Genomic DNA, 22691 nt, shown 5'->3' on the forward strand with positions numbered 1-22691 from the left:
TTCTATAAAGTGAAGTATAAAATGTTGCAGTAAGGAAAATGTCAAAAACCGTTGGTAATACCAATCTAGGCAGGCCAGAAATTACGTCCTGGTAGGTCAAAGTAAGGTAAGCAGGAGGAGGCAAGACCCAGGGACTCAGAGGTTTGCAAGCACATCACTAACTCACTGGGCTGGTAGGGTTCACCCAGGCCAGGGGCTGCTTGCTCCCTGCATACAGCATACTCTCCACAAGCACTCAGAGGCTTGCTAATAAACTTTGCCTCATATTCAGGCAGGACCACTAGGATTAGCTACCCTCACTCTTGAGTCGGGATCTGATTAGAAAGACTGAACTTTTTTTTAAGAGAAGAGGGAAAGAAAAAGAGCCCTCCTGCCACAGTGGTTCTAACACACTGGTTCTCAAATCTGACTGTTCATTAAAACACCCTGGTGAGTTTTTAAGAATACCTAGGTACCATCCCCAGACAGTGTGCTTTAGCTAATAGTAAGTGAAAGCTGGATATCAGGAGTTTTCAAAGTTCTAAGGTGACTCTAATGTGCAGCAGAGTCTGAGACCCAATAATACAGTAGACCCTACCCTACCTCTTCAAGATTGGTAGATAATAGATTCTAGAACTTGTCTATGATTGAAGACCTATTAGACTTGATACTTCTTTGTCCTTGTACAATCAATAGAGAAGGAGAAGGTGAGAGAGGAAGACAGATGTGGCATAAGGTAACCCAGAGGGGTTTTAAGGAAAGAGACATGAAACCACAGACACATAGTGAGTAGACTTCAAGTTAACAAGATAGTTCCTGAAGTTAATGGAAAAGGAAACAAACTCACACAAGCCTTTAAAGAAGCAATAGAATAAATTAAAACGTTCATACATTTACCTGGTAATCTCACTTTGGGGAATGTACCCTAAGGAAATAATCTTAGTGGAAGAAAAAACTATATACATTAAAAGGTTTATTTCTACCATCTAATAACAAAAAAATTGGAACCATCACAAATGCCCAATGGAGAAGAATGGTTACAAAAAGTAGGATAATACATGAAATGGAATATTATAAAGTCATCAAGAAGTACAAATATGAAGATTAGCCATATGAAAAACTATATGATGTAAAGTGAAATGAATAAAATAAAATTCAAAATTAACTGTATATTATGATCACAACTCTGTATAAAAAGAAGGGCTGAAAAAATTACAATATATCAGTAGTTTGATTTCTTGACCCACACATCCCCTTGCAGATTCTTCTACACATTGCTTCCCTTTACTGGAAAAATCCAAGAAAGAGTTTTCCTTATTTGCTGTCTCTGCTTCCTTTCTACTCCATTATTTCTTGAACACAATTCCATCAGACTTTCTTCTGCCCGGTCCACTATAACTACTTTTGTCAAGATCATCAGTGACTTCACATAGCTAAATCCAATGGCCAATTCTCAGTCTTCATCTTAATCAACAGTTTTTGACACAGATTTGTCCCTTCTTCTAGGGACACTTTCTTTCCAGAAACACTATGCTCTTTTTGTTTTTCTTGTACCTCAATGGCCACTCTGTCCCAGTCTCCTTTGCTAGATCTTTCCTGTGTTTCCAAACTCTAAATATTGGAGCGTTCCACAGCTCAATGCTCATATCTTTACTCTTCTCCATCTACCTTCAGTCTTTGGGTTACTGCATTCAGTTCTCATGACTTTAGATTCCATCAATTAATTGTTGCCTCCCAAATTATTCATCCAATATGAATCTCTTCTTTGAACTTCAAACTCATAAAAAACAGCCCTCTCAACATCTCCACTTAAAGATCTAATAAGCACCTCAAAATTTTACATTCTCAAAACTGAACTCTTACTCTCTAAATCTGCTCTTACTCTAATCTTCTCCCTGAATTTTCAGGAAATGGTATTTCCATTCTTACAGCTGCAAATATTTGCTGAAAACTTTGAGGTCATTCTAGGTCTCTCTTTCCCATGCCTATCCATTAGCTAATGTTCTTGACTCTAGTTTCAAAATGTATATGAAACTCAACTATTTTTCAACACTTTTACTGTTACCACCTGATCCTCCATCATCTTTGGCTTGGAATATCCCAAGAGCTCCCCAAGTGGTGTCCCTGCTCCACTCTTGCCTCCCCATGGTCTGTTCTCCACGAAGCAACCAAAGTAATTGCTTTAAGATGTAAATCCGATCAAGTCACTGATCTGCTCAAAACTCTTCAATGGCTATCCATGGACTTGGAAGAGTGCAAAGTCCTCACTTATCCAGGGCCTGGGTCCCTCTCAGACTTCCTTTCCTGTCTCTCTGCAATCTCATTTTCTGTCCCGTTTACCTTGTTTTCTATCACACTCCCTCTCAGTCACTGACTTGCAGTCACACTGGTCTCCTTGCTATTTCTTAGGCAGGCTAAGGAAGCTCTCACCCCAGTTCCACTGAATTTGCTGCTCCCTTAACTAAAAATTGCTTACACGAGATACCTGCATTATGCATTCTTCATTTCATTCAGGTCTCTGTTCAAATGTCCCCACAGCAAAGACCGTTCACTGCACATTCTTTCTTTTTTTGTGTGTGAGGAAGACCAGCCCTAAGCTAACATCTATTGCCAATCCTCCTCCTTTTTTTTTTCCCTTTTTCTCCCCAAAGCCCCAGTAGATAGTTGTATGTCATAGCTGCACATCCTTCTAGTTGCTGTATGTGGGACGCTGCCTCAGCATGGCCTGACAAGCGGTGCATCGGTGCGCACCCAGGATCCGAACCCGGGCCGCCAGGAGCGGAGCACGCGCACTTAATCACTAAGCCACGGGGCCAGCCCCTGCACATTCTGTTTACTATATCCAAATGGCTTATTCCTCTCCTTTCTGACTCTATATGGTTAATTTCTATTCACCTTTTGGTCATCAGATCAAGTGTTACTTCCTCAAAGAAGCCATCACTGACCCCAAAATCTAAGTCAAGTTATTTTGTTAGTTTTTCTCATAAAACCATGTTCCCTTCCCATCGTTTATCTCAGTTGGCAATTATTCATTCATTGGCATCATTATTTGATTAATGTTTCCCTCTTATACTAGATCCTAAGCTCCATGAGAATACTGAATGTCCAGCACTTAACTTCGTGTCTAGTAAATAGTAGATGATAAATTTTGGGGAACTGTAAAGATGAAAGACTAAGAATCAATGAATAAATGAATGAATGCACATTTTTGTTATATGCAACTCCAAGGAGTAGAAAGGGATAATCATTTTTTTCTGTCCGTTAGTTTGGAGTCCAACTGGGAGAAGTAAGCATGGATGCCTAATAGAGACATGGAAGTCTCTTAAAATCACAAAAAGAAGAAAAGTTCTCTAAACAAAAACAAGTCATGCAAGAAAAAAATGAAGCATACCTTTTACAAGACTACATTTTTTGCATGCTTCATCCTTTTGCACATCTGTCTTGTCTGATGCCTAATGAAGTACATAATAAAGAAGTAACCTTGCCAAAGAGAGGTCTGGCCTTTGTCCTCAGCTCCAAAAAGATAATCTCTCTAAGTGCTTGGAATGTCCTGATATGAGTATTTCTGTTTAACTGGGGGCCTTGGGTTCTGCCAGATAGTCTAAGATAGTAATGATTTATGGTGGGGCTTAGAGCTGTATGATATCAGCTCAGCCTCTAGAGGGGCTAGAACCTAAGGTCAACCATGCGGTGAGTCAACCACGTCTACATGACCAAGCCCCAATTAAAAGTCTGGACACCAAGGTTTAGATGAGCTTCCTCAGTTGGCAATATGCCATACGTGGCTGCCGGGAAAAGTTAGCACTACCTTGGACTCCAGTGGGAGAGAACAACTGGAACCTCCATGTGTTGAACTCTCTTGAATTCAGGCACATCTTCCCTTAGTTGATTTGAATATGTATTCTTTCAGTGTAATAGGCCATACATGTGAGTATAACAGCATTGAGTAAATTCTATGAGTCCTTCTAGTAAATTATTGAACATAAGTGCGGTCTTGGGGATTTTTGAACCTGCAACTGATGTCAGAAGTAAGGGTGGTCTTGAGGACTCTTAAATTCTGCATAAAGATATCCAGCCGGGTGGCGTTCACACAAGAATGGAGTAGACAAATGAACTATTGTGGTTTTCTTCTTACATTTTTGATAAATCCTTTTCTAGCTCAAAATTAATAAACATGAGTTTTGCAGTCAGACAGACTTGTTATTTACCAGGTGTATGACCTAGGGCCTCTCTAACTTCCTTAAATTTCAGTTTACTCTCTACTATAATTGTAACAATAATTGTACTTCCATCACAGGATCATAGTGATGTTTAAAATGTGAAAATGCATAAATTTCAATGCCTTGCACGCAATAAGAAGTTAATAGGTCTTCAATACAGTTATTATTGCTGCAATTACTCTGTAGTTTTCCTTCCTCCCTCCTAATCCATAGATGTTGGCAATATCCAAGTTTATCTCCTTGGTCTTTGTAGCCAAGACTGCTAGCCATTCACCAAAATCATTTTTCTCTTCTTCCTGAACATACAGCTAGACCTTATTACCCAGCCTCCCTTGCAATTAGATGTGGTCATGTGACCAAGTTCTAACCAATGGAACACGAGCAGGAGTGACATATACTATTTTCAGACTTTGCCATTTAAAACCCCCCACGTGCATTTCCTCCATGTTCTTTTCTCATACGGGATACCTGGAAAGTCAACCTTTGGGTTGATTTTAGAAGCCATCTGACAAAGATGTAAGAGCAACTATCTGTCTGGGTCACTGAATAACTGTGTGGAACAAGGCCGACCCCCCACTCAACCTACCTGGAATAGCCTTGGTCTGCTACACAAGTGAGAAATAAACTTCTCTTGTATAGAGCCATTACATGTTTGAGTATTTTACTTACTGAGCCTAGTCTATCCCAACTAATACAGGGCTCTTCTCTTTACTCATATTTTTGTCTGGATTTCCTTTTATTATCTACATCTACCCCCAAATTACTTACCATATACCGCACAGTATGTCTAATCTCTATTGAGTCCTGGTTTCTTCTGCTCTGAACTCTAATTCTGACATTCTTTCTGATATTTTACACTGCTGCAAAATTAATTCCCTTAAAACATAGCTATGAGTATGCCTCTCTCTTGCTCAGGATGCTTAAATGATTCACCATTATTTATCAAATGAAATCCAAATTTAATCACACATACTAGACCTTCCGTTAATGGCACCAATCTGTCTATCCTTAACCTTCCTTATTCACCTTCATACATCTTACTCTTGTCTCTAAATATAGCCATATTTTCCTTTGTTTGTGCCACATATTTGTTTATTCCATTCTCCCCACCCAGGAACCTCTTTCTCTCTTCTCTACACACCCATCTTGAAATACCATCTCAGAGTATCCCATCTGTGCCAGACAGAAAAAATAGCTCTCCCCTTTCTAAATGAAGATAACATTTCTTCTGTATTTGTGAGTGCTGGGACAATTCTCTATAGATATACATATATTTACATACATCAATCTGTATATAGATGGATCTAGTTATCTAAGAGTAGAGATTCACCTAGGTAGATAGATATGATTCCTTGCTATTGAGTTCTACTGAAATCCTAGTAATGGTTATAGGTAAAAAGATAAAAGTTGAGGGGAGTGGGGTGTTCAGGCTCTGTTATAGACTGAATAACACTACTGATAGAATGCACGAACACCAGAAGCAAATAATCTACACAAATGAAGATATTTGCTTATAAAAATGTTTTGAAACAATAAAAAAAATTACAACTATGTATCTTTTGTAAATGTCCTTCTAAATTCTGAAAGGAAAAAAATATATATCTGGACTGTCTCCCTCTGAAAATCGTCCGGATAATAATAGGTAAATCTATCTTGGAGGGTTCAGATCTGTGCTGTCCAATAAGCATATGGCTTTTGAGCACCTGAAATGTCATTAGTATTAATCGAGATGTACATCAGTGTAAAATTCACAGCAGATTTTGAAGACTTAGCATGAAAAAAGAATGTAAACCATCTCACTACTAGTTTTTATATTGATTACATGTTGAAATAGTAATATTTTTGATATATTTGGTTCAATAAAATATGGTGCTAAAATTAATTTTACCTATTTCTTTTTGCTTTTTTTAATGTGGCCACTAGGAAATTTAGAATTTACTTATGACTTGCCTATATTTCTGTTGGACAGTGTTAGTTTAGATAATCATTTCCTCAAAGGCAGAAGTTTAAACCTAGACACTTCTCACTGACCTGTGAAATTGTAGGAATCTATGATTTCCTCCAACAGCCAATGTGATTTAATTTAAGATTCTCACAATTTTGGAAAACAAATGATACTGAGGGTGCATGAAATCATGCTAGATCTGTCCCACTATTAACATGGCTGACCAGGGCCAAGACCTTCACTGATTTATAGTTGGTTAATTCCTCAGGCTCTGCTCAGCAATCTGATACCTTGATTCACCTGACTTGCTGTTTTTTTAAAAGGGGATGGGAGTAGGGAAAAATGTTGGGGTGGGAGTCACTATTGTGATGACACCCAAATCTGAAGGTAAAAGAGCTAAGGCCTGAAGCTTGTAAAGAAGGCTCAGGTCTGCTAGGACTTGCCATCAGAAACAAGATTAAAATGAGAACATGTGCACGTGCGTGCACACGCACGCACACACACACCTGCCTCCTCCTGGCTTTTCATTCAAGGTTTCTAAAGATAAGATGACCTAGTTTCATAACCCAGTTCGAACCAATCCTGCATGAAGACTCTGTTTCCCTAATCTTGTCCTCGAACCAAACAGTGAGGCGGTGTACTAACTGTGTTATATTTTTACCTGCCTAGGAGAAATCATTTCTTTTCTTAGCATTGTCAACTAGAGGGAAGGAAAGGTGGTTTGGATTTAGGATCTGGCTTGGTTTGTGTTGAGGCTCTGTTTTCTATAGCCCTCATGATTGGAGGAAATTTTCCAATGAGGGAGGAAAAAATAAATTGAAATCAAGGTTTAAAACCAACGTCCCCTTTAAGAAAGACCGTGGTGGTTTTTCCACCATTGCTTTGAGAGTTGTTTTAGGCAGTATAATGGGCAAAAACAAATTATAAAACAGTCGAGACAGAATGGAGACCCACCTCCTGTGCTGTCTACTATACTATTAAAAACAGGGAAGAAATTTCTAAGTCCAAATTAAGTCTCCATTGTAGGAAAGGCATGTGACATTTAAGAGAAGACACATATTATCTGCACAACAGACACATTTCTAAATGGGCTAACTCACTCTAAACTGGAAACTTGGATTCCAGCCCAGGAAACGAGAATATTTTTTCCTTCTTTGAGCATTACTCCCTTTCTAGCAATTTCGCTTGTTCTCCCCCAAACTGGCTTGGCTGGCATGCATGGCACAGTGTCAGAGGGAGCAGCCCCTGCAGGCTGTCACCGTGACGGTAAAGAGAAGATACCACTGGGATGAATGGGAAACTCAAACAGTGCGTGCTTTAAGACTCAACGTGATGCACTGTATTAGCAAGGAAATTGAACAGGAGTTACCAAAGAATCAAATAGCAGAAATCCATTTATTTTTCAAGCAGGCTTTTGATTCATGTCTACGAAGCCTTTCAGGAACTGGAGATTATTTGAATGCCTGTAGAATCCCAATGAAAGGTCCCCTTCTCACTGATTGAGCAAAAAAGCTGTAATCAATTAGCCACCTGACATCAGTAACCAGACTATTACTAGGCCTATGATGCTGTGCTCTCCACTGTAAAGAAGAAAAAACAGAAGACATTGTCCCTCCCTGCAAGGAGCCTGAAATCTAACTGATGACCTAGAATAAGAAAGTCAACCAAAAAACACTAATTTGGTTCTAAGGCTTGTAAGACAGTGCACTATGGGTCGAGGTATTGTGAAGAATCAAAGCAAAATGTGAATAGAATAAATGGAATTAGTTCAATTGAAAAGATGAGCATGGACTGGCACAGAGCGAGAGAGGAAATCTCCATAGGAAATAGCTATTTCCACACTGGGTGGAGCCCACTGCCTGCTGTTGTCAATAGAAGACTGAGGCACCACACTGAAGACTGACTGGCTACTCCCCACACACCAGCATGAAGGGTTCTGTCCCTGACATGCATGGAGGGAAAGGCCTGTGCACAGGCAAGAGAAATGTTGGCCAAGAGTCATCACACAAATGAGACTGTGTGGGGCAGAGAATCCTATAAATCATAATAAACATTTGAGTAAATCACAGCAGGAGAGAATTTTTTGGACTTTGAAGAACAGACTAAAAATAAGAGAGAGATAGTATATATAACTAAGCAGAACAATTAGAATATGAAAAAGGAATACTTGAAGGAAATTATTAAGTTCGTGTACCCAAAGCATAAAAACTGACTCCTGCAATAGTATACGCCTGGCCAAAATGCACAGGTCCCTCTCATCTACGCTCACTCCATCAGTGGTCACCTGTGTCTCAGCACCCCACAAGCAGGTCGCTCCTCAAAGCCCTTTGCAAAAGTATATTTAGGAAACAATTGTGCTGCTTCAGATGATTTTGGCACATATAATAGAGTCAGGACAGGGCTCTTCAGGATTCCACAATAAGTAGAAACTTGGAGACTAGTATCCTAATTCCAGGTTCACCCTGACTTGACCTGCAACTCCAGACACACCATGAACAATATCTCTTTGCTCACTAGTGAAATGAGAAGAGAGGTGACATATAAGTCAGGGGGTCACAGTACTATAGGCCTTTGAGATGACCGTCATCCTTCTGAGCCAAGGGGCTATGGAAAGAGAATTTCAACTGAGAGTCAAGAGGGGTGGGATGGGGAACAAGGTGACTCTTGTTAGCCCTGCTCTGCCCCTGTTCTACCAGAAGCATCGCTTAGCGCCATTGGGGCCCTCCACCTCACCAAAGGCAAAGACGTGGAGTTCTTCCCTTGTTTATTTTATTTTTTAAATTCTTTCACCCTCCTCCTCATTTGGGAGACTCTTAAGAGGCTCCAAGCCAAGTCAGTGCTCAATAAATAGTAACAGTGAATAAGTAAAGATTGATCATTTTAATATATTTAGTCCAGAAGAGTGGGCTGACAGAGGGAGATAAGCAGTCATGTTGCTTTTCCATAGGGAAGCAGACAGGGGGCAGGATAAAGGGAACAGCAGAGATAGGTCAAGCCAGAGGACTGGTTTCACACTTTACACACAACTGGTTTAGCTCCTTGAACAGATGGGCAAACTAAAGTGACATAAATGAAACTGGTGAAAAGCACATTTGTCAGGAAAAGCCACAAATTTTGAAGCAAGGGCAAGTCTTAGCAAAAAAAGTCACTGAAATGTTTTTAACAATCTGCTTCTTCCTCTCTTCTGAGAAAAATGGTTTACATGATTGCAGTAAGGAATTGTAGGGTTGCTCACTGTTTGGCTTCTGTAACAGCAATATTAGCCCACAATTACAGTGTTTTTCAGAGTCACATCTTATAACTCCTTACACATCAGATCTCTAAATCAGCCCTCCGATGGAGTGTCTTCAGACAAGGCTTTTGGTTTTCCCTCCATTGTTAAGCATCCCCAGAGCGTTTCCCGCCATGCCATGATTTCAACAGGCCACCAGGACAGGGTGCCCATATCAGAGGAGAGGGAGGAATAAAGGACTTAGTTCCTACTTACTCTTCCCCCACTGTGTACTGCAGCCTCCCACCACCAGCCAAAAATACCATTTTGATGAAATATTAGAGTACATATCTCTCTATGGGACTCAGAAAATAATACGTTCTAGTCAAGCTTCGGCTAGAGCAGGATGCTTCTTTTTAAAAGCATTTTCTGATAATTATTTCCAACATCAAGTAGGGTTGGAGTGTCCTTCCTTGCACTCCAGTGACTTTGTACTTCTAGTTTTACCACCTGTATTTTAGCTGTTGATTCTTTTCCGCCCACTGCATTCTAAGCTTCTTGAAGGCAGAAACCATATCTTTCTCACCTCAGAGTCCTAAGGAACTAACACAGGTTCTAGAACAAACCAGGTACCCAACAAATGTGTGATGGATTCATGAATTCATCAATTACTCTATTTCTTTTGCTTTTCTTGAGGAAGATTGGCCCTGAGCTAACATCTGTTGCCAATCTTCCTCCTTTTTTCTTTTTCTCTCCCCAAAGCCCCAGCAGATAGTTGTATGTCATAGTTGTACATCCTTCTAGTTGCTCCATGTGGGAGGCTGCCTCAGCATGGCTCGATGAGTGGTGTGTAGGTCCGCGCCCAGGATCCGAACCAGAGAACCCTGGGACCCTGAAGCGGAGCAAGTGAACTTAACCACTACGTCAGCAGGCTGGCCCCCTCCTCTATTTCTTAATAAATAAATCTGCAGGCTGCACAGTTGACAAAGAACTTGCACACTTACTGCCACATTTGATCCTAACAACATCCATGAAGTTCTCCTTAGGGAGAGGCCACAACTGTCCCCATCTACAGACGAGAACACTGAGGCTGAAAGAAATCAAGTGACCAGACTAATGTCACCCAAGGGGCAGAGAAAGGATTTAATGTATGTTTCCTATCTAAACAACGTAAACTCTCTTGCATTTCAGGCTGGAGGGGGAGTCAAGATGGCGGCGTAGGCAGACTCTGAACTCACCTCCTCCCGTGGACACAGCCAATTTACAACTACTCGTGGAAAAATTACCCGAGACAGAACGTAAAACTGCATAAGAGGAACTCCTGCAACAACGAACAATCCTAACTGAGGCAGAAGAGGCAGAGACTCCCTTCTGGAGAGGAAAAACGCCGCCTTCACAAGCCGCCAGCGTCACGGCCGCCGGGAGCAGCTCACAGGTACGCAGCCTCCCTGGAGACGCGGGGCCCTGAGCCGGGGAGCGCCCCCGCTGTGGGCATTTTGTGGACCCAGCACAATCGAGACCAGCGGCATAATATCTGACTTTGCTGCTACTAAAGCATTGGGGAGCACCCCCAGAAAACCCGGTTCACAAAGAAACTAAAACTGGCTCTTAAAGGGCCCGCGCACAAACTCACCCGTTTCAGAAAGCAACCTAAAATCACCAGAAAGAAAGGTGCACAGTGCTGTGGTGAAAACAGACTCACCTAATAGGCCCTGAGTGCATCTCGGTGAGGGGTGAGACCTCTCCAGGGACTGGGACATTGGCGGCGGCCATTGTTGTGGCCTGGTGTGGGCATGCTGACACAGACGCCATTGGAGTTCTCCCTGAGGCCTGCTAGCCCAGGGTCTGCCCCACCCGCTAGAGCACCGATTTAATCCAGCTCAGCCAGGGCAGGCAGCCCACCCTAGAGACTGGCCCCACCCAACAACAAGCCCTCAGGCAACTTGTGGGCCTGCATAGATTGGTGACTGGATTCTCTGCAGCCTGGCAACCGAGCTGACTTGAGTGGGGCAGGGCGTGCACAAGGAGCGGGTGGAGAGTGTGGGGTGGTGGCGGAGTGTGTGGGGCTCCCGCCGTGGAGAGACTGGGTCCGCTTGGGGAGGTCGGGGCGCACACACGGGGCAGGACTGTGTTGACTGTGTGTGTGGACCTGTGGGCAGCAGGGATTGTCAGCTGCAGAAGACTTGTGCTTCTCAAAGACCCACATAGGAGGTTTGCCCCACCTTCCAAAGCCTGAAACGATTGGGTGCTCTTGTGCCTGAGGCCAGCCCCACCCAGCTGCAATCCTCAGAGAGCTGACAAGAGACCTAATAGGCTAGAGGCTTACAGCAATTGTAAGGCCCTGAGCCTAACAACCTGCCACGCTGGGGGCCTACTCAAAAGAATCTTGCATTTCATATAGGGTTCTGCTACTTTAGATCAGAGGATTGTTTGGGACATTGTGAACATTAAACTAACTTTTTTGGGTCCCTGATTCATAACACATTCTCATCGTTGGTCCATGCATGTTCCTCTTTGATTTTATTTATCTATTTGTTTATATATTTAATTATTTTAATTATGTAAACACTGGTATAAATATATTCCATACTCTACCATGGTTTAAGAGTCTATTAAATAATTGTCCTGGAATAAAGGGGAACTCCAGGAGAGGAACATTCTTCCTGAACACAATTCAACATGCTCAGGTTGTATCTGAGTGCTCTCAGGACTCCATCAAGGAAGAAGCTCCATCTCAGTTAAATCCAGTTTTTTGCCAGGTACTTCATAAATGTTAACAGCATGCATTGGTGTGTGTCCAGAATGTAAAATAAGAACTTTGATAAGAGCGTACTTGGGAAAGAGGGAGAAATGTTATAACAGGACATTAAATTGTGGCATATGTGCTATAAATAAAGTAAAATAAAACATCTCCTCTCCTTTCTCTGACCCTGCTATGCTCTTTCATATGGGAGAAGAACATAGATTATCCCCTCCACTCAAACTCAACTAAAAATACGAACCAAGAATCATCATCAAGACCATCCTGGCAGAATTTCAGAACAGCCCTCCTCTACCTTCATGCTGTTCCTTATGGTCCTTCAGAAAGGGACAAAGCCTTTCAGTCCACAGTTAGAGATGTCTTTGACCAAGAACTTGACTCACTGAAGACTCTCAATAAATGTGTTCTAATTGACTTATGAATTTCAGACTGCAATCTTCAGCTTAAATTATTAGTTTTTGTGCATATCTTTTGGTTCACATATTAAAATCAGCTAATATACCCAACCCAGTGACACAGGACCATCTGCCTTTGGGTTAGGGGAGGAAGTGTAGCAAATAGGGGGACACTAAGTGTCTGGAATGTAAAGTGAGGTCATCTTCTCTCAGAAAAAAAAAAAAAAAGCACCAAAAAAGAAAACACAGCTTGAGGTAAGGAAATCAAACTTAGATTCCACGACAGTGTTAAGGGTAAGCTCTATTCATCGTCAACTTGGCATTTTGTCTTTGGAATCAATAAAGCATGTGCATGGAGGAACTTTTTATCTCACAGCTGCAAAGCCAGGCAGTAGTGCTTCAAATGAATCATGAAGTTTTTATTTTAGTCTTCAACACATCTGACTTCACAGGAGTTTGAAAATGGAGTTACAGATTGGATATCTGAAGACTGGTCGGGCAGCAATATTGAAAATTATTGTCTTACTCGTAACTATAGGAATCCTGAGAAGGAGAGAGACCCCCGTGCAATTGAATTATGTTTAAATAAAAAAGTCGACACCTACACTCCAGTCCAGAGTCGCTCTGGGCTCCTTTGCTGGACCGTTTGCCACAGGAAGGCTGAGGGGATGTGCGGGAGCCAGGTGCTGCAGGCCTGCCCGGGAGATTGCTTTCCTGCAGCAAGAAGAAAAAAACACAGAGAAAAACCAACATCAGAAGGTAATACCGAGCTAAAAATTTCCCATGGGGTAGAAACGATTTCTGAGTTTGTCTTCCACACGTGAAAACCTTTGCAAATGTATTGGAATGTATCTCTCTAAAGTGCATAGTGAAGACAGAGGGTGGCAGGTCTCTAAAGACAGGGAGATTGAGGGGGCTAACTTGGGGCAATATTGCTTCAGGACCAGAAATTAAAACTTAAGCCCCTATTCAAGGTAGAGAGCAGAATGCAGGTCTATCTGTTTACAGAAAAAGACCTAGAGCTGAGGCAGTCACAATACTTGGACAATTTTAAAACTGCCTGAGACTAAAAGCAAGAAAAGAAGGCTCAGGAGGTCCTCTACTGTAATTCCTCCATTTCGCAGCAAAGCTGGCTACAGCATCAAGTTCACTCTTGCTGCTCTCAAGAACATCCTTCCTTACCCTTGCAGAGAGCTTGCTTGAGGTTCTAAGTGGGAAAAGACTGATGGGTACCTGCTAAGAAATTGTACATGCTGAAAGACCAAGATATCTTACCAAGGTTCATGGTAAGAAAAAACCAAAACACGTTGGTTGGGTTTTAGGTTAGTGGAACATAACGGAATTCAGGTCAGAAAGGAGGGAATGAATTAGAAGAGGTTGAGAAAGTTGGCCCTGACCTTGGTCTGCAAACATAAGTAAGAGGAGCCGCTTTAGTAAGCTAATATGACCATTGCTGAGCAAGAGGGAGGGAGGAGAGGTAAGAGCATAGTGGAGAGAACAGAAAGAGCAAGATGAAGGAAGAAGCAGGGATCCCCCAGGAGATCTTGTGGCATCATCATGAATGACAGAGGTTCACTTTCTGAACAGCTCCATCAATAACGTCAGACAAGGATCTCAAGCTTTTTTTTTTTAATTTTTGTTTATTGCAGTAACATTGGTTTATAACAGTGTATAAATTTCAGGTGTACATCGTTATACTTCTATTTCTGCATAGATTACATCATGTTCACCACCCAAATACCAATTATAACCCATCACCACACACATGTGCCGAATTATCCCTTTCGCCCTCCTCCCTCCCCCCGTCCCCTCTGGTAACCACCAATGGGATCTCAAGCTTAAATATGAGTGTTGACTCGTGAATTAACTAAGCGGCTCCCTGGAAGGGAGACGGGCTTGCCCTCTACAGGAGTGTCCACGTGTGCTCTGGGAATTACCTAACTACAGTCAGGTGGGTCTGGTGACACTGCAGCTCTGAGTCCTGAATTGGTCTCAGGGCGAGGCCCAGAAATCTGCATTTACACACACTCCCAGGTGCTTCCTTCTGTGAGCTAAAGCTTTCAAACTGCTCTATGGGAGTGTGAAAGGATTTTAATCTAAAATGCAACCGAAGGATGTGAAATGGAGAATCTCATGCATGTGACCTCAGGAAAATGAAACTTAAGAACTGAGAGGCTGGTTTCCCCTAAACGCCTAATTTACAGAAGACCGAAACTTATCCCTCTACCAATGAACATCTGCCAAGGATCTCTCCCCAACCTCAAACCAATGAACTTGCTGCTTGCACTATGGCTAGACTCCTATCTCTTTACACACCTTGCCCATAAAAACAACTCACCCCAAGTCATCAACGGACTCACCTGTAGCTTGTTACAGTTGGCACATCCCAAATTGTAATTCTCTGCTATTCCAGAATAAACTCAATTTCTGGTAATTCGAGCTTGCCTCAGTCTGCCTTTTTATTTAGGTTGACAGTAGCAAGTACATTTGGGCAGGTGGGAGAGCACTAACTTATCCAGGCCCATCCAGGGGGTCCCTGAAGGAAAGCATCAGCTACCTCATTATGCACTTTACTCCCATTAGCTCTCTGCAGCCTGTCTCATAGGATGTGAACACTAGGATGTGAACACTGCAGTAAGAATCTGCCATCTCTGACACTGGACCCACAGACACACCAGGGCTCCAGGGAGGCCCAGATCCTCACACTCCTCCACCCATCTCACTATACAGAGGAACAAGGCTACAGACAGTGAGACGGGGAAAGGAAGGCAGTGATGGCCAGACATATGGTGAATCCCATCATAACTGAGCTACTGCAGGCAAAGGAACTTGCCCGGGAAAGCAGAGGGAGTCAGAGCAAAATCTAAAAGCTTTGCTGGCCAGCAGAAGGCAGATGACCTCTCTGTACTGTCACTAATCTCTGCAAACTCCACCGAGAAATGTAATTTCTGGGTAAAGTTGAGCAAAATGAACAGCAGCCCCCAAACCCAAGGAAATGCTGGGTAGGAATCCAGAAAAGAATCCAGGCTTGTGCAGCCACTAATCAATGACCAAGCGTGTCTGAGAGCTCAGCAAATGTCCTGCCCTCTTTTTTTTCAGCAGATAGGTCTTCAGCAATCGGAAGCGATCGTACCAAACTTGCTGGTAGCCTACTTTCAGAAGATCCCACTGGGCAGGAGGCAATGTACTTGCTTTATATAATCCCCCAAAGAGACATTACAAGGATATAGGCCTTTAACGAAGACAGTGTGAAGACACAATATTCTCTTTCCTCACTTTCCTCAAAGCAAATAATTAACAACATCAATTTTGGCCCCTCACCCCAAAGTATATTCCATTTCATTGAGCAATAAGAAGAGAATACTGGAAGATACTCATAGGGTGATCCTTCACTCCCTAAGCGTTTTCCTCCACCTGAGTTCAAGGAGCTTCTTCAGCATTTTTCATTAGGACTTTTCTCTGGCTTTGAAGGACCCCCTCTGGTGATTCTGAGTCAGTTTTCATCACAAAAAAAACCAGATATCTGTGGAGTTACAATCTACAGGTTCCACCTTTGATTCTTTAACAGTCACCACGACCTAAATTTAAGTGTTCTAACAAAAAACAGCAAATGGTGCCTAAGCACAAAGCCTTCGAAGAGCCGAAGAATTCCTAAATCTTGGGTGAATGAGAAAATACAAACCCTTCATCTTCTCATGAACAGCCACAGAGAGCTGTGATCAGAATAAAAAAGAAGAGAGGACATAAAATTCTACTGTCACAGTAGAAACCACAGGACCAATGACTTTAACTCATCCAAAGGTGTAGACTCTGACCACCAAAATGTGCTGACTCTTCCTAATTAGGGCCGCCGGGGGCTGGGGGCGGGGGGGGGGGGGGCGGGGCGGCGGCAAACTGCTTAAATAATCAAATTAGGATGCCAGGGATGTACGTGTCTCTAGAAAAGCAAGGTGGCTATAAGAGAAGAGACATGCAAACATTTCACCCTGGCCAAGGCCCACAATAAAAGGACAAGCAAATCACACTCTTTCCAGCCTATGAATAGAAACAATTAAGTAAGGGCTTTTGTTGATGGTTTATTCCTCACTGTGGATGCAATTTTAAGGCTGGTTTTCTGTAACCTTAATAGAAGAAAACTGTATATCTACTACACATATAAACATTAATTAGGGGGAAAATAAGTAAGAAACATCAAAGTGGCTGCCAGTTTGTAACTATAAATGGGCCTCACAAAAGGGCATTGCATAAGAAAGAGAACAAGAAAAACATATGTAGGTACTACAGTGGGGTGGGAGGTGGCTTCTGATTACAGCTTTCCATTCTTCTAAATAACCAGGGGAGAAAATCCTTTTTTCCAATAGTTCATATATGTATACACATTTTCTTCCAAAATAAGAAAGCAATTTCATTATTTCTCAGGCCTCAAATAAAATTCGTAGAAGTTATTTTTCTACTTGGATTCATCTTGGTTGTGGAAGATGACATTTAAGAGTCTGGTAGAATTTGGTGTGTGTTGGGGGGGCAGAGGTTTTATGTTACAATTTGCTCCAATAAAAAAATCAATGAGGTTTCAACTTCTCATTCTCTCCTCCTGCTCAGAATCCTCTCAAACCCACAGCCAGTAAAACCGTGAAATGCCAATGATTCTTTCTATTAATTTTACACCAACACTTTGTCAGGATGATTATAATGGCAAAAGAATGTTGGAAAAGGAGAACTGTAATGTTAACTGTGAAATAGATATAAAAAGAAAATACTCTATAATGCAGTTTCAGGCACACAAAGTCACAGTTAATGTCAATTACCTGCCATGAAAGACCTCTGATATATTTAAAGTATACAAGCCGTCACACATTTTAATAGCATTCTATTATTTCCTTGACTTCATTCAATAAGACTATAAACTCCTAAAGGACAGGGCTCAATTCATCTACTAATCTTATTACTTTCTAGCCCAGGGGTAGACACAGCAGATATTCAATAAATGCTTTCTGAATTAATGAATGAACTTGACCAAGAAGCTAAGCAAAACAGCTTGCTGATTAGATCCAGTGTTGAGAAATCTGATTAGGATGCTCTGAATTATATGCCAGGCCTTGCATTTCAGTGATATTCTTTCCTGAGAGGGCCAGAAATCCTTCAAAGCAGCCCCTTAAAGAAAAAGACTAATAGAGCTATCAGTGTTAAGAAGCCTAAGACATGTCAAAATGGCTTTGGGATCAATATTAAAATGGAATCCTACTGCTACATTTGTAAAGGGCATATGATAGTATGTTGAGATCTGTGTATTGAAAGAAACATGCAACGTATACTCTTCATGAAGAGAATTTTAAAAATTTATGGGAAAATATGTAAATAAGTGGTTATTTAGCCAGGATACCATCTAATTATCCATTTTGCAAATTTCTCTCAATTCGCTCTGGTTCCGCTCTGATTCCAGGTTTATATGGCTCCCAGATTTCACCCATCCCCATCTTGCCAACTCCCTTTCCAAGTGATTCCTCGTGTGAGAATAGAATGAGGAGCCCACCTGCTGAGAGGCGAAGCTCCAGAGAATCAGGAGGTCCCCTTAGCCAGGTCGTCTCCTAAGATAAGCAACTGACACATTAAAGATTGAAAAACTCATCTCCTTGTTCTAGAAAAGGAACCAGCTGTGTAAAAAGTTACTCTTTCCTTGTTTTAATTCCCCAAGTGCCTCAAGAGAGATCTTAATCATTGTGTGTATTGCTGTGTTTTTCCCCCTCAAGCGTACTATATTGGCACTAACTTTGCTTATATTCAAAGCAGCCCATAACACTTCCTGGTTGATCTAGACAAGCTGCCTGCAATAAAAAATTGTCCCAAGCCCCACATAAATTCCAAATATGCCACCAGAGATTTAGGTATGGGAACAAATCTTGGGTAATTATTTAAGCCTAAATCTTAATCCATATTACATATGAACTCAAAGTACTTTTTGACAATTTAATATACATTGAAATTTTCAAGAATGTAATTATGATAAAAACAAAGATTATGTTTAGTTTCCTAAGGGTGGTGAGACACTCAGAAAATCACTTTTGATATTGAATCTTCAACACGATATACCTGTATTAGACTACTTGTAGCTGTCACTTTCACAGTGATGCTCCAACACTGGTGCTCAACCTTTGCCTACAGCGGGGCTTCAGAACCAGGCTATTTAAGAGCCTTCCAAGTATTTCTAATGTATATTGTGGGCTGAGAACACTGTTCTACATAGATCTGCAGGTATCTGACTACTTCATTATGTCTGCTAATGTGACTATGCCCTGGAATTTATATATTGAAATACATTCATTCATTCAACAATGTATTTACTGAATGTCTATTTTATACCAATCACTGTTCTAGATATATAAGATACATGAATGAGTAAAAGAGACATAAACCGCTGCCTTTGTGAAGCTTACATTCTAGCAGGAAAGATATTTCACCAGGCACCAAATCATTTTACATATCTTACGTATCCCTTACAATGAGGTAGGTACTTTAATTATCCCCTATTTTATAACAAAAGAAATTATAGCACAGAACAGTTAAGCTACACGTCCAAGATCACACAGATAGGAACAGGTCCAAGCAAGATTTGAATCCAGCCATCTAACTCCAGATCGTACATACGTAACCATTACACAACCCCACACTTCTATGAAATGCTGACTGCACACACATAGCAAAAGAGACATACAACACAATTAGCCTCTTACCATGCTAATTTTGTAATTGCTTCCATTATAAACATCCTCTCTCCACAACAAGAATGTAAGCTTCTGGAGAGAGGCCTGTTTGGGAGTCATCAAGGTGCACAGGTTGAGAACACACCTTACCTTACCAATCACTAGCTATATTGTCAAGTTGCTGACCTCTCTTAGCTTCAGTTTCCTTATGGGTAAAATAAGAACAATATTACCCAACACAGAGAGTAGCTGACATAATTTTTTAAAAATGTGCACAGGATGTTTGGCACAATAGTAAGCACAATAAATGGTCAGTGCTATTATTATTCTCTTACACAGCATGGCAGCCAGAGCTAGGTATATGGTAAATCTCTGAATAAATATGTGCTTTTTATTTGATTGCTCTCAAATTTTCCAAGTTCCCTGGACACTTCTGTTCATTCAATAAACATTTAACAAGCTTCCATGACGTGTCAAGCAGTTCAAAGCGGTTATTCACAGAGAAGATTCTTCTTCCAGTCATGGTAAATAATTCCATGGTTGCCAAAGGAATCACCCTTCTCTGACTAGCCTACCTGCCTAATGCAAAATTAAAAAGCAGCACATTTCTTTCAGACAAATTTACCAACATATTAAAAAAAATGCAATCCAAATGCCATTGGAACTATTTATTTAATTATAAGCATGTAAATAAATACAACACCAAAAAAGCATTTTTGCTGTTCGTTTAATCTGTAAAGCAGACTGGTTGCTAAATGCCCCTGAGAACTTGTGAACTCATCTGGTAGACAGGATTGATTTCCCAAGCCTAATTCATCATAACTACATTCCTAAAGCAGTACTGGCAGGGGCTTGGTGTGTGATGTGGAAATAAACCTCCTTTTGAAACAAGGTGAGATTTTTTAAGTGGGGTGCTCTCAGGAGTGAATGACATTCTTCTCCTTCAGGTATAAGTTGAGGGAAAAGGTAATCCTTGGGAATGGAGAAAAAGTAATCATGCTGTTATGGGTTGAATTGTGTCCCCCTCAAATTCATATGTGGAAGTCCTCATCCCCAGTACCTCAGAATGGAACCTGATTTGGAGATAGGGTCTTTTCGGAGATCATCAAGTTAAAATGAAGTCATTCCGGGTGGGCCCCTAATCCAATATTTCTGGTATCCTTATAAAAAGGGGAGATTTGGACACAGACAGGCACACAAGGAGAACACTATGTGAACATAAAGGCAAAGACTGGGGTGATATGTCTACAAGTCAAGGAATCCCAAAGATGGCCAGCAAACCACCCAGCAGCTATGAGAGAGGCCTGGAACAGATTCTCCCCCACAGCCCTCAGAGGAACCAACCCTGGAGGCTCTTTGATCTCCAACTTCCAGCCTCAGAAATGTGAGACAATAAATTTCTGTTGGTTAAGCCACTCAATGTGTGATACCTTGTTACAGCAACCCTAGCAAATATACATATTTCAAAACTAGACCCAAAGTCTGAATTTAGTATGATAGGTTTTGACTAATTTCAAAATGTTAACTTCTCTTTTCCAATATCTCCCGTGAAATTTTAGGTACCTTCCTATCATAATTCTACCCTTCGGAAACTAATAGTACTTAAACAGAAACACATTCCTGTGAAAAACCACTGTTAAAAACAACATTCTCATACAAATAGATAGGGAGCATCTGACAAAGTTTTATTTAACTCATTAATGAGGTAATCAACAGGAAAGACCAACACAAAATCAAAACATATATAAGAAATTGAGATTTATAATAGTCATGAAAAAAATGCCTAAAAAGACTGCTAAATCTGATGTAAGACTAGTTAACTTTCTACAGGTTAATAAGACCTTAATCCTGTGGCATTAACTTTTCTTTTAGTCTATTAAATCATAATACATCACCTTTTCACAGATTAACCACTAACCTTATGGGGCTATAAACTGTCAGCACCTCTATCAGTTCTGGATAGTTAATCAAACATACAGAGATAACAAAATTACAGTACCTAAGAGTATCAGGTAAGAGTCCATTACTGAGTAGTAAGTTTCTGCTTCTATTGGAGCAGGCTAATAATTAGAATATGTTCTAGTAAAGTAACACTTAATCAAACAATAACCATTTTTCCATTGTCAAAATTTGGGATGGGGCCGGCCCGGTGGCTTAGCGGTTAAGTGCACGCGCTCCGCTGCTGGCGGCCCGGGTTCGGATCCCGGGCGTGCACCAACGCACCGCTTCTCCGGCCATGCTGAGGCCGCGTCCCACATACAGCAACTAGAAGGATGTGCAGCTATGACATACAACTATCTGCTGGGGCTTTGGGGGAAAAAATAAATAAATAAAATCTTTAAAAAAAAAAAAAAAATTTGGGATGATTTTATTCTCACTACTCATGGTTCAAACTATTAATTAGAATTCCTTGTGTAGCTTTATATATGTCTGGAATATTCTGGAAAATCTCTTAAAATAAATTACCTTACTCTCAAAACAATAATAATAATAATTTATTGGGCACCTAGTATGCATTGGCCATTCTTTTAACCATTCTTTCTTAGGTTGGAAACAGACTGAGACAGAAGTTTTCAGGTTTACTGGAGAGTTTGTGGGAGAGTGAGGAAAGGAGAATTGGCAAAATGAGAAGCTGAACTGCAATGTAATTGCAACAAAGCCTCAGTTGACCTCACATGAAGTTCTAGAGCTGGAATGGCCCTTCAGAGTTGCCCCAATTTCAGGCAGAGGCAAGACTGAATGCCCACATCAACCAGTCTTTGAATATGGGCAGTCCCTTGGGAGAGTATAATCTGGGAAGAGATTCTCTTATGCCAGGAGCAATGCCTGGGAAAGGGACTCAGCTGTAGACCATCAACAGCCAGCACTTCTGGAAGCTGGAAAAATGAACACCTTGGTCCTGAGAAGGCATGTGGGCAGCAAACCACACACTACACACCTCTAATACTTATGACAAACTTATGAAATAGATAATTTTATTATGCCCATTTTACTGATGGAACAACTGACATTAGAAAGTTTAAGTAACCTATATAAGCCATAAGCTAATAGTAATAAGGCCAAGATTGGAGCCCAGAGGTCTGGTTCCAATGGCTCCATCACTCTGCATTCCCTCTGAAAGGGAGAGGGAGAGAAGAGAAGGAAAGTCATAGAGGGAGAAGAAGGGAAGGATGTAAAGATGGTATAGGCCTGGGCATGCAATGGATTGAAGTGACCAGTGACATGCCCTAGGGTATAGGTCACTGAAGGACATTTAAGGACACAGTCTAATATTCAATTGGAAGTTGCTGTATTGCTGTGATGAAAACGCCTCCTTTGTCTCCTCCTCCATATTTCCCACCTGCACTTAAATCTTCAGGGAAGTCTACTCCTTGCCCTAAAGGCAGTGGGGTTTTATGAATGTGGAAATTAAAGAAGGGGCTGAATTTCACATGTAGGTCAATGAATACAGAATAGATTTTACCTGCTAGGATAGAAAGATA

At 41.2% G+C, this 22691-nt stretch overlaps 1 protein-coding gene across 9 annotated transcripts in view; it reads right to left on the minus strand.

Annotated features, from left to right (window-relative positions):
• Positions 1 to 22691, minus strand: part of DGKI (diacylglycerol kinase iota) — a 311737-nt gene that overhangs the window by 263313 nt on the left and 25733 nt on the right. For all 9 annotated transcript variants that reach the window (XM_087431348.1, XM_087431314.1, XM_087431324.1 and 6 more), the window contains exon 2: positions 13117 to 13225. In XM_087431348.1, the coding sequence (XP_087287474.1) occupies positions 13117 to 13225 (109 nt within the window). The remainder of the gene's footprint in view (positions 1 to 13116; positions 13226 to 22691) is intronic.

The sequence above is a fragment of the Ceratotherium simum genome, chromosome 1 (assembly GCF_057802395.1).
Source record: "Ceratotherium simum simum isolate JZ-2026a chromosome 1, ASM5780239v1, whole genome shotgun sequence".
Lineage (NCBI taxonomy): Eukaryota > Metazoa > Chordata > Mammalia > Perissodactyla > Rhinocerotidae > Ceratotherium > Ceratotherium simum.